This window comes from Pleuronectes platessa, chromosome 8, assembly GCF_947347685.1.
Source record: "Pleuronectes platessa chromosome 8, fPlePla1.1, whole genome shotgun sequence".
In the NCBI taxonomy this organism is placed as follows: Eukaryota; Metazoa; Chordata; class Actinopteri; order Pleuronectiformes; family Pleuronectidae; genus Pleuronectes; species Pleuronectes platessa.
In genome coordinates this window covers 22,882,911-22,896,325 of record NC_070633.1, presented here as the reverse complement: position 1 = coordinate 22,896,325, position 13,415 = coordinate 22,882,911, and the positions used below count along the sequence as shown (strand labels likewise).

Here is a 13,415-nt window from a genome sequence, read left to right as displayed (position 1 = left end):
TAAAAGGCAAATGGCTTCATTTTTGTTATTAAGATGTTAATTTGTTTGGTGTGTTTTTTATTTGACGGTATTTGGGTCAATCCTTCTGGTCACATACTCTCCTCCCTGCTTAGATTGAAGTTAGACATCAGGCTTTTTGTCTCCCTTTGATTCTTTGAAACCAGGACTCCCTCTTATGCAATTGATTTATTAATATGGATGAATGTTTCATAGCAGAAGGAAAAATACAAGCTCTAATGAGCTAGAGCTTCTTCGTTTTCTTCCTCACAAAATAAGAAAGAGGAGGTTAAGTTTCAGAAGCTGTTTACAGTACAAATATTGTTCTGTGATTATAATTCAACAGACAATTACAAGGTCAACTCTAATAGTACTGTAATCTTTTCGAATTATTCACATCATGTAATATATCCTGACATTTTGAAGTAGTTGTAATTAGATCCTGTATTTCAAATATGTCATCAATTTATCACAGCTGCGGCTTCGCATATTTGCTCACAAATTGAAAATTTGAGTTTTCTGATGACTACCTTCAAAATACTCCCCAGCAGAAGAACTATCTACTCCTGTTGACTTGTATCTTGTAAAAGCCGGAGCCGCCAGCTGTTCAGCTGTTCCATCTAGAACGTATATATTTTTTTGTCTATTTTTAAAAGACTTACATAATGCATTCGTAGGAACCAGTGGTCTTGGGGCTGAGTGCCAAATGTAGGGATGACAGAAAGTGCTGAAAGACAGAATTGATGGTTTTTGAATTATCAGTTAATTTAGTTTTATAAAAATATGTGCTTTTAATTTAATTATATAGACACATCATCATATCTGTCCATCTCTAGAACAGCTGCAATCTGTTTGATGGCTACTACTTCCTTTTCATTTCCTAACACACTGCTCTGGTTATATTCAGTTGTTCTATTATTAATGTAGTTTTCAGGCAGATATTTTAGTAATTATGCCATAAATTCTCTGTTGATAACATGCCTTTACTTCTGGAATAAATATACTGAAATCCTTTTTCCAGCACGACACATTTTTAATTGTGTAGCTCTGCTTCAGATGTATCTGGGTATTCTTGATTATTTGAGTAAAAACAAACTCTTTTTTTGTAGAAATGAAAGCACATGCACGTGGATAGAACTTAGTGTGTGCAAAGACTTGTAATTTGGTGCTCACACACACACACACACACACACACCTCGCCACAATTTAAGTGCTGCTGTAATTAATAAAGCCAACCCCAAGGGTGCAGACATTCATTAATTCCACTGGATTGGAGTCCAACTCTCAAACAGAGATATTGTGCAGGTCAGAGAAGCTCCCAGAATCCTCCTGGGTGTTATTTGCTAAGACAGGAATAAAAGCATATTTCTTAGATGTCCTTGAGTGACAAAATTCACAATACCATGTCATTTATTTTGGTAGCACAAATTTGCATTGGTGATTGGTTATGTGTAGTGTAGGTCTATGCATTTATATTGGATCCAGTTGTTATAGCTCTCTCATGTTCTCCTGAAAGATTTTTCGCAAAATGGCCTCATTGTAATATCTTCATTTTATCAAAACACACTATCAAATATATTTATTGTTTTGTTAGTGCATAATATCTCTTATCACTGCTGTCAAACTAACCCCTGCACCTCGGCTACAGTCCCTCCTGGCTGTCATACTCTTCATAAACTGTCCTCATCTTTAGTAAGATCCCGGCACCCACACAATCCCATCACATGTTAATGGTCGACTCTGTAAACAAGATGATTTTTTGTTCTCCACCCTTCGCTCCTACAGTCACGTCCCTGAGGCAGAGGAGGGTAGTTTTGCGGAGGACGACTGGTAAGATGACCGGTTGTGAAGTCGTGGTTGTTGTTGTTTTCCTTCGCTCTCAGCTTCTGTGATGTAGTGCTGCCTTGCCTTGTGGAAATCGTGACTTACAACACAATATTTCAATATATGTTTGCTGTGATTTTTCTTTCTATGTTCAGTGCTCTTGGGATGTGTTGTATGTGACTGTGGCTCGTGATTCCGTGTGTGATCGAAGGGTCTCAAACAAATGTTCCAGGATCGTGACAGAGTTATTATTGATTTGTTAAACCTCCTACATGTAGCAGGTATACTAGACCGAGCTTTCTAGTGTTCACTGTGTGTTGTGTAAAGGCTGAAGCTCTGCAGCACATCCTCCTTCTTCTCCAGTTAACATCAAACTGACTTTGGAGATATACACTCTTATTCTCTGTCTGCACGCAACACACTCACACTCTCACAGTCCTACTTCTTAGATCCATCTGCTGTAGTGTTGAGATACGCAGGAACAGCATGGGCGTGTCTCTTCAATTTTGCATGGGGCATTGGGGCCTGTTTGTTTGATGCCCATTGGGTCAAATTGTTGAACCTTGCTACTTTGAAAGAAAGGATCTGCCTCAATGAAAGCATGTTTCTACTGAGTTAGAGGCTTAACTCATACACTAAATAGGTTAAAGATCCAGGAGTAAATGAAAAGTGTGCTTTGTCGTTTGATGATCGATAGAAAACAAAAAAAACAAATCAGTCTTATTCTTTTATTCTCTTTTAAAAACTCGGAACTGCAGTATCTCAAATAATAATTCAGACAATTAGGGTTTATTTGCAAGCTAAATTAGCCAAGGGTTCTAAGTTAGAGCTTTTGATCAGGAGCAAGGTTGATCTACATTAGCAACACATTATAAGCTGTTAGGTAATGTTATATATAAAGAGTCAGTTTCTGGTTTGAGCACATCTACCTGAATTACTCCTATATTGCCTCTTTCCACTGTGTAGCAGAGGTTTGTTTTTATGATTTGTGTTGGAGGGTTGGGTGGAGATAGATGTGGAACTACCCTTTCACATTCATAGATCTGTGAATACCAAGGGAAATATGTTGAGTTATTAGAGTTAAAATGTGGAATTTTCAGGAACAGAGTGAGAAGAACCTGTAAATAGAGGTCAGTTGTAAATTTGTTCTTCCTCCTCCTAACCGAGCAACATGGCGTGCCATACGTGTGATCGTGAAGCGGTCCCCGGGAATTGACTGTGAACAGCCAGCGCCCTTGTTCCCATAGTGACGGGACCTGTGTGTGCTGGCAGATAATAATTTATTGTCTGTCCTCCACTCCCGGCCTCGTGCCTCAGAGATCCCCCACCGCAAGAGAGAAGACATTCTGGCTCTTTGCTGTATCGGGATTACTACGTGTAATAATGACTCCATAGATCTTCTTTGCAATTTCATCTTTGCTGCAGAATTTTGCAGGTTTGCCTTTGACATATGAATACTGGAATAGAGGAGTAGCTTCGATCTGTAGAACCAGTGGGTGGTCATACAGGTTGAATAGAAAGAAACGCCTCTATAGATTTATCCACCGTCTATGATGGAGAACAAAGCTATCTGTTCTCCTTAGTTGTTTAGGCTTGTGGAGCATTTAGAAATACAGACTTTTTTTTCCAATCCTCCCCTGACATATTTTAATAGAGCCTCTTGAGTGTGATAAATTCCTCTCACCTCCAGTGTATGTCGTGGAACACAATATCGATTCCAGCCCTGGGTTTTAATTGCACTGCTGTACTTTTCCCAATATTTTCTTTCCTCCCAAACCTCGATTTGCCGCGCAGTAGATGGAGGTATTACCGGCCGGCTGGCTGCTCGGCTCTCGGCCTCCTGAACAGCGTATCCCGTGGGATTAGAAAGACTTAATTCCTGCTAATGGCGTCCTCTGTAACATTTCTATCAAGCCCTGGTGCCACTGACAAAGCTGCTGTCTACCTGATCTATAGCACTCTATTTATCACAGAATCATGAATCGATCTCCGCTGTGTAGCCAGTGAGCAGCTGGTGGCTACATAGAAAATCACTGTCCTAAGCCACTGTCTGAGATAAAATCACATCCTTATCTTTTATCAATTAGAAGCTGCTCTCTTCAATCTAGTATCTTTTTTTTTTTTTTTTACAGTTCAGCATGATGTGTTTTCTTTTGCTATATTCCTGGTGGAATTGAAGATATTTATCATTTTGCATCTTGCCAATAACAAATGTTATTTCTGCTGCAAGTGTGAGAGACTAATTGTGTTTCCTGTAATTTATTAAGGGCGTTCTTTGAGTTACATGGTCTGTTTTGTCCCTGTAAGCATTTTCTCTTGCATTGTTTGATTTCTAACGCAAAGGGCAGCATAATTTATTATTTATAGAGATGACAGAGGTGAATATGACGTGCAAAGGAGAAAACAAATGAGTGGGTTCTTTTGTGCTCAGTGAAATAATGTCTACATCAACCTGAAGGGGGGGGACGGGGACATTTTCACCCTGTCTGCATTGCGGTTGATACTTTTCTCAACAAACATCAATACTATTGGCTCACAGCATGGCTCTGTGAATACCTTTGTAAGACCTGGTCTGTTCAGTCTCACTGCAAAGTAAATTCATCTGGATCTTCAATTATTTTATCAGTTTGTTGAAAAGAAGATTTCAATTTAAATTTAATCTTAGTTATTTTTGATAATGTTCAACTTTATGTCATGTACAGTGCGATAGTTAAATAACTATCGTGCTTTGGTGACTTTGAAAACATCATATTGGGCTCCGAACAATAAGAATGTGCACTTTTTTTTTGTGCACTTTGTTAATTTGGTTAAACCAGACAAATTGTAACTCAATGATTTTATCTTTAGGTTTTTGCTGGAATGCTGTGTGTCATCACAATCCACATTCAAGTCCTCTGTTAGGCTGCAGAGTAACACACAGTTTATTATAAGACATGAGGTTTTCTATGCAGACTTCAAGAGGTTTTTTATTTTTGCTGTTGGTGCTTGAGAGAAACTTTTAATCTGCTTTATTTTGTATTTGGTAATCTGTCAGATGCTGCTTCACAGTTGTACTTTTATTTAAACGCCTGTCAGAATGTCCTCTGATTACGATGCAAATTATCTGTCTAATCTACAGTCACAACAACACGTTCTAGTCGGCTGTCAGTGCCGTCAGTGATGTTATTGACTCTTCCATCCCCTTATTTTGACTCCTTTGTCTCCTCTTTCCAGTCACAGCACAGAGTCGTCAGAGGAGGCTGGATTTAATGACTCGAGTCTACTGGAAAACCTCCAAAGTAATCACGTAAGTAATGTCAGGGTTCCCCGCCGCTCGCCTGCAGTGACGGCTGCTGTTTAGGGACGAGCTCAATGTGTGTGGTTGCATAATGCCATTTTTACTGGATCTCAGCAATATGGTGTAATCGTGTGTTGGTTCGTATGTTGTGTTTTTGATAAAAGTGAAAAATATGTGACTTTTCATGGCTTGTGAATCTGAGGAGATGATGATCGATCCACCGACATTCTTATTGTGTACGACACACTATTCTGCCTCAGCCACAGCCACTTTAATAATAGTGTGATTAATATAGCATCACGCTGAGCAGGTGGATTAGTGTCTCTTCACTAGACATGTAAACAAAGGCAGGCAAACAAATACCTAATTAATCTCTTCTGACTTGATAAACACCTACGAATTTGATTATCCACTATGGAGAAGTATGCTGCTGTACAGTAATTACAATAGTCTGAACTTGTGAAAATGAAAACTGACGAAAATATAACTAATTAAAAATAGTGCCTCTGTGTCCACGTTGGAACTTGTTACGTGCATTCGGCATCAGTCCCAAGAAGTCAGCGGGAGCATTATGGGTCACCTGTATTAATAAAGTGGGTGATTGATTGGCTGGTTGAGTACCTCAGCTGCGGATCAGCGTGGGGGAGGCAGAATGTCACATCTAATTACCAGCAGTCGCACCGCCCATGGGAAAGCAGTAATCCCACTGTGATGTTTGCTTTATTGTGACAGCCCAGTCTCTCCACACATTGAGTTTGTCTGGGATCTTCTTTAGCATCATGTTGATAGCCCCGCGCCCACCGCTAATTATTGTTCATGGCCGACTGCTGTTCAGAAACCACAGTCTCTCTACGTCTCTGGTGGGGATTCTGCTCATGATGAATCCGTCGGGCTGTAGTCGCACTAATGCTTTGCTTTGTTCTGTCACTTCTCTGATTCATACAGTCACCTTATTCCCTTTCTAGAAAGGGGTTATAAATATAGGAATTAAAACATTTTCAATACAGAAACTGTCAGATACAAACAGGTAATATTTTTGCAGTGATTCCTAAGATGTTGTTATTACTCTTATGACCAAGAAATTTTATTAAAGTTTGATATTTTACAGTTTAACCATACACTTTATTATAGATATCTTAAAAAAAACGCAAATACAACCAAATACAACTTGGATTAAGGAAAATAACAAATACTTATCACATGAATGTAAACACGTTAATTTACATTAACATTTACTTTTTTGTGTTGTTTACACTGTAAAATAAGTTTTCATATCGGAGCATATTAGCAAATTTAAATAGAGATACGTCTGTGAAAGGCTCATATCAGGATCTATTTTACCCTTCAGTTTTTATATGGATAGAAGAGACTAAATATAACACGTTGATTAATGGGCTTGAGGGTTTTCGTCCATTCTTTTAAATCTAAAAGAGCAAGGTATATTAATTCCACCCATTTCATTTGGAGCCTTATAACCATCAATGCTTCTACTATAGACGCTAAACGAAGTGATTCATTTTATTTAACACTTGTTTTCTCACAGTTCCAACCCGTTGTCCTCGTGGCCATCAGAGCGTCTCTAACTTGAATGTTACTAATCCTTGTCATCGACAGCAGTTTTGCGCGGCTACAGGCTGTTTGTAGGTCGGAGTAGTGTTGATACAATATTGAGGGGATGGCCGACCACAGGAGAGGGGAATTAACAGCACTGACGAAAATAAACATCCCCTTCGGTGCTTTTCGTGTTCTCTTGAGTCACGGACATGTTCTCCGCCCTCAGAGCCTGAGCCTCTGTTGGTGTTTGTTTGCTCGCTCGCTCACTCGCCCGGGCTCTCTGCTTTATTTCCTCTTGACCCCTCAACTTTTACCACACTGGCCACGTCTGAAGTGATGAGCGTCTATCACTGTTGCCGTGACACTGATTACCCAGGAGTCAGTGGGGGTGATAGCTAGCAGCACGGCATTAGCTGTCACGTCTGATTGTGCATTCAGAGCAAAGCTCGTAACATGGCTGTTACCACCACCAGGGATCGCACACACATGTTTGTCTGACTTGGCAAACAGGAATCAGGGGATGCAATTTATTTGGTTTTGTTCAAAGGTATAACAAATTCCTATTAGCACCTTGAATATACTTGTCTGTATGAGAGCTGCTTTATTACAAAATGTCAGTGCCTTGCCTATAAGCATCTTTAAATCGTATTAATTAGTAGAGCCACACGGATTAATAACAATTTGCCAAAACGTAACCTTCAGTATCGGTGTGTTATGCATTTATAATTGTAGATATGAAAACATTTATTTTACAGAAATATATCTATGCAGAAGAGATGAATTTGAAATTATAATGATATCAACATTAAGTACATTTCTATGGGTTGTACTTGTGTTTTCTCTTTATAATTATAAAAATAATTAAGACATTTTCCGAATCATTACCGTCTAAAAAACTCTGCTTTTCACCTCCATTAGATTCCCAGCCAATGAGCTGAGGCCTCTAATGTTTTAAATTAGATACTGAATCTCATCCCGTACTGTCAGTATAACCAATATCCATATCCCTAAAGCCAAGTTTAAAACTCAGACAGCCCCGTGAAGAGGTGAGGAATAGCCAAATGTTGGTATCTCTAAATATGTCTACAGACACACACACACATGTCCTTCAGAGGATACCTGTCAAGCCCAGCCAGATTAGAATGCTGCTCGGAGGCAGAGGGGCTGTCTCAGCCACCTGGACTGTAAAAGACTCTGTGTTCTTTGATTTAAGAGACGCTCTTTGAGTCGCTCTCTCTCTCCGAGCTCCTTTGTTTCCTGGTCGAGATCTCTCATCAGAGCAGCCATGGCCGACTGGAAGAGCAAATCTAATAACACTGTGTCTGTGTGTACAGGTTTTGCTGCGTAAAAAAGGGGGAGTGTCTTTTTGAGAACTCAGCAGTCGGAAATGAATTCATCATACCATGCTGCATTAGTTACAGTTAAATCTGTATATTCTCTGTTACTTGAGAATCTTTCCAAGGCAGCTGTGTTTATTATTGGTCTCTGTTATGTTGCTGTTAGTGATGCAAGTAAGTCTGCTATTGATCTTATAGTTGGCAATCCAGTCTACAAGCCACACTGCTGTTGTACCGTGTGATTCCGGCCTGTCGTAGCCCTGCAGGCTGCTGATCCCGGCCTCAGCTGGAGAATGGAGCTGGTGGTCCTGCGGTCTCAGACAGGAGCCTCAGCAGATGCCTGTCCGAGTGAACCCAGTGGCTAGTTAGTCATACGTTTCCCCTCATTACCGTAGAATGCCCTCAGTATGTAGGTTAAAGCTTTTTTTCCACCACTTTGTGTTGTATGATCACACATGAGTAAATGCTTCAGCAGCTGGTGAGTTCTGTTGGATCCTACTGGCTCGTTACCAGCATCCGTTAGTCTGGCTGAACCTGACGGTTTCATACCGAAGCCACTTGTGATCCAGAAACTGAATTCAGTTGTAGTTAGAGCCCAGTTTTGTAGAAAATGTGTTAATGGTTGGAAAAACCAATAAGTTTGTGCATTTTTTGCAAATAACAAGAAAGTGTTAAATGTTTGTGGTACAAAAAGTATCTCTAAATAATGTTTAATGTTTTATTCATCGCCTACTTGTTGCCCTGGATGATTTGAACTTCTGTTCAAGGTTGTTCATTCCCACATGATTTACATTATTCGTAAATTAGTTAAATGAATTATGAATAAAATGTACAAAATGTTTGACTTTAGGAGAAAACCTTGTGAACTGTTCTGAAATAAGTCTGTGAACACTCATGAATACATGTTTTCTGTTCTGTTTGCGTGTGTCACATAAGTGCAGTTTATCAGCACAGATTTAATGATTCCTGCAGGCGGAGCCAATGTCCTTTAAATGTCCTTTCTGCAGTATCGTTAGGCCCCCACCGGTTGTTTTGTTTGTGCTTTGCTATGTTTTATTAAAGAACATTAAAAGTCAAAGTGCCCTTTCCTCTTCCTGCAGCCTACAGCTTCTGTCATCATGGAGTTCATGACCATGATGGCCATCTGTCACACTGCAGTCCCCGAGCGCACGGATGGAAAAATCACCTACCAGGCTGCGTCTCCAGGTAAATCACAACTACATGAACACATGTGCCTCTCAACACACTAAATTTAAACGTGTTGATTAGTGAGATTAGAAATTGTTGAAAGTTGCAGCTAATCAGATTTGAACTTTTATATTCAAACCACATCAATTTAAGTGTTGGTCCCACATTCACACTGTATGGTAGTTTGAGCCATCTAGAACTGGAGATGTATTTGGAATCACACTCTGGCTCATAATGCAAAAAATGGCTTCTTATCTGGAGGCTATGAAGCCATCCAAAACAATTCAAACTCGCATTGCTGATGCTTCAGAAAACTGTTTTTTAAAACAGGACATCATTTTACCAGTTTTCTAAATATGTTATAGGATAACATTATAGCTGATACATTTTTGTTCTGTCGCAAACCTGACACTACATGTAGTACAAGCTGTACACAGTAAACTCTCTGTTGTAGGCGTAGAGATCCTTAACAAAAAGATAATCAAATCAAGTCCTCGCTGTTTGCTTATTTGCCAGGACGCAGATCATCCTGATATTAGGAAGAAATAGAAATAAAGTCCTTACATTTTGCAGAGTTACAATGTGACATTTTAAAAAGACTGAAACCCACTCACAAACTGACATCAACTGCAGTCCAAGCAGCAGCACCTGTTACTCTTCTCTTGTGAAAGGAGGCACGAGTCGCACAAGAGCTGCAGGTCTGATACTCTGGGTGTTGGATTACAGCCGCTGCCTCTCTGCAGCTCCGGGCAGACCTTGGTCCGGGTGCTTTGCATCAGTGATGCTTTGTGTCCTTGAAATTTCCCTTTGTTGAGACGTTTAATTTTCCATCTGGTTACGTCTCTGCCTCAGTGAATGGAACATACCGTCAAAGCCTGCAGGCACCAGTATTTCACAAGGCATTTATATAATCATCAGTGCATGAGAGCCGGTAATCAAATAAAGGAATGAAATATCCTGTAGACAAATTTCCTGCTGGGTGTCACTTTGATTCTGGGATGCTCACTGTGATCTCTCAGTCTATCACATCCACAGCTGAATGTGATAGACTGAATCTTTCGCCAGTCAAGAAAACGCCGGAAAGCATGTTAGAGGAAGTGAAATTAACTGAGGAGACTTCACCATTTGAAGGAAAATGTCACAATGCTCGATCCATGGTCCAAATGTAAAAGAAGTAGTAGCACTATTGGGAAATATTTCAAATGATTTTTATTGCCAAATTCATCAAATTGACTGATTTCTTTTGCAATGATTAAAAAAGGAACGATTGGGCTTTTAACACGTATCGATTGATAAACAAGGTCACTCATTTCTACAAAGAAACACAGCTGCTTTTCAACTCACTTTTATTGCTTTTAAAAAGTGAAATTCCTTCCTTTTCTTGCCTGATTGCATAAAACAATCACGGCCTCATGGAGCTTTGTGGTTTGAAGCAGAGCGGGGAAATTGCTGCAGAGAGAAAAGCTCGACAAGTGAACTGTAAAAAAACAAGCGGAGAGCTTTTTTCTCGCCCTGCAGCAGCCTCATGCTGGAATCCTCATGCGAGCTGTAGCATAAGTTACCTGGTCCACAGCTTTCACTTCTCTGCCCTCATTGTGGAAATGTGTCGACATGAAACAGTGTCATGTAACAAATATAACTGTGGGTTAAACCGTGAATGTCAGGTTCAGTATGTGTGTGAGTACTGGTGTCGATGTGTTATTGGTATCTGTGACATTGTGGGTTACTGTTCCCTTTCTAGATGAAAGTGCTCTGGTGAAAGCGGCGCAGACCCTCGGCTTTGTGTTTTCTGGCCGAACCCCAGACACCGTCATCGGGGAAATGGTGAGTTGGACGACGCAGGGATTATAAAAGGTGTTGAAGCTATTGTGCTGATTGACGGATTCACTTAATCTTAATGCTAGCAGCTTGACCATGTAGCACGACCTTAAACAAGAAAAAATGATTAAACAGGAGACTAACAACAAGGATGTTTCTCTCATTGATGAATTATACAAGAAGCCAGGGACATAAAAAAGGCAATGTGACTGTGTGTTGAGGAGAAACATTGTCCAAAGTCATGGTTTATCTAGGTGAGTTTATAATTCACTGTTTTGCAAGAACCGCTCAGATTTGGTGATGGTAACACAACTGTTAACTTTCAGTACACCACACCTGCCTGATCGTCTGGTAATCAGAATAAATACTTCTGCTTCAGACCTCATCCATCAAACTTCCCCCTCCATCATTTCCCTCACAACCCCCCGAAAAACAAATATTTTGATTGAGAGAAAATTGCCAGACAACCAGCAGAGTTACTGCACCTGAGCATGAAATGGCACCGCTCAGAACTGCCTGTAAAATATTAAATTGTGTTTACACCAACATATTTATGTGGATGAAACAAACAACATATAAGAGCGTTTGAGGTGCTGTGATACTAGCTGTTATGTTTTTTTTTGCTAAGCTAAGCTACGCTAACCAGCCGGTGGTCACATGTACTTATTTACTGCCCAGTCATGACATTTTAAGGATTTTCTCATCAAACTCTCAGCTTGAAGTTAATTTAAAGTAACTCTTTAACCTCACTGCACATTCTATTTATTCTTGTCCATGAAACCATAGTAGAATACGCGATCTGTAGAATATCTCAAGGCTGTAAACGTGGTGATTAATTCACCATCGTTGTTGTTTTGCTCAGATATTCCAAAATAGACCTTGACCTGAAACTAATATGCATAATACCAAAGAGAACTCAGCCTGCTGTATTCACGTGGGTCGCTCTAATGGGAAATAACAAATTGCACCTTGGCTGCGATTATATCCTGGGCTGATGCAGCGTGTGTCCTCTCCAAGATCCCATCCTGTTGTTCCTTTAATTGGCTAACCTGATAATTGCTCTCAAAGAGGCACGAGGCTGAAAGGCCAGAGGCATTAACAACATTTTCCACTGCTGAGAACATCTCGTCTCCAAGACGTTTGTCCATTTTCGTAACCTTTATTAGGCCCTCTAAAGCTCTCAGCGTCTATTTAATCACTGTCTTGTACCTAGTGCTCTCCACAATCAAGGAAGTTAATTGAATTTTACCTTGTTACTCTCCCTCCATCAGCCCAGCGCAGGCAACTGATAAACACATTTAAAGTGCAATCAGAGCTGATTGGAGAAGAGTAGCAGGGTTGTCTTTTGCTGCTTAAGATAAGTTGTTGGAGAAGAAGACGCCTTAGGTTGAGATTTCTCACTTTGGACTGTGTTAACTTGTCTTTCTCTTTGGATTTAGCTCGGAACGGAAGAGAGATACGAGCTGCTTCATGTGCTGGAGTTTACGAGGTACGTCTAAGACGCTAGCTTCTTTTTTTGTAATTATTATATTTACGACTGGAGGGTAATTTGTCATGCATACAGAAGGTATTTGCAATAACATGCTCAATAGAATCCCGTGCTATCAGACTTCATCATCTGACTTTAGCTCCTGTGATTTGCACTAATTAATTGCGATGGAGGTGTGATATCTTGTCACCCACCTCTTGGGTTTCTAATTTCAGCAGACATATCCTAGCTCAAACAGTACGTGATAATTTGCTGTAGCAGCAGTAACACCTTGTAATGTGATTTCTCTCACTTGCCTCTGCTCTTCCTCTCTGAATCTTCTCTTTCTTTTGCCTTTTTCTATCTCAGTGTGAGGAAGAGGATGTCCGTCATCATGCGCACCGCGTCTGGGAAGATCCGCCTTTACTGCAAAGGAGCTGTGAGTGTCTGTCTCTCTCCATGGCAACGCATGACAGCTCGTCACCATCACCACCTCCACCGCAAACACAAATGTCGAGCGCTCTGCTCCCTTATTGCCTCTCGCTCTCTAGTGAGGAAATCTTTGCTATGAGCAGCGGCATATAGCAAGAACAACCAATTTCACACATGTGTGCTCTTATAAAATAATGGAGACCCAAACATTATGCTTCACAGGAAGGTGCTCACCACTAAAAATGTCCTAAGTGCTCCCATTTCACAGTAGCAGCAGTATCTAGAATCCTGCTGGATGTAGGTTTATAAGAAAACAATATATTTGGTGCAATTGTAATGACTGTGGAGCATGTACTCAATATTCTGTTTGAGGATCTGATCAAATTGAGTCATATGAAGGAATTGGTGCAGGTATAGTAACATAGCCTTGTCAAGTTAATCGAAGGTTAGTAATGTTCATGTAAAATCAATATAATAATATAATAACTCACTCACTCAGAAGAAACGCACGAAAATGGTT

At 40.2% G+C, this 13,415-nt stretch overlaps 1 protein-coding gene across 8 annotated transcripts in view; it reads left to right on the top strand.

The window, feature by feature from the left end:
- Positions 1-13,415, top strand: part of atp8a1 (ATPase phospholipid transporting 8A1) — a 95,181-nt gene that overhangs the window by 36,945 nt on the left and 44,821 nt on the right. For 7 of the 8 annotated variants that reach the window (XR_008339487.1, XM_053428441.1, XM_053428440.1 and 4 more), the window contains 6 exons: positions 1,783-1,827; positions 5,035-5,107; positions 9,090-9,195; positions 10,919-11,001; positions 12,435-12,484; positions 12,833-12,902. Coding sequence is in view for 7 of the 8 variants with exons in the window: in XM_053428441.1 (XP_053284416.1) it covers positions 1,783-1,827; positions 5,035-5,107; positions 9,090-9,195; positions 10,919-11,001; positions 12,435-12,484; positions 12,833-12,902 (427 nt within the window). In the remaining variant the exon portion in view is untranslated. The remainder of the gene's footprint in view (positions 1-1,782; positions 1,828-5,034; positions 5,108-9,089; positions 9,196-10,918; positions 11,002-12,434; positions 12,485-12,832; positions 12,903-13,415) is intronic. The other variant, XM_053428442.1, reaches the window with a different exon arrangement.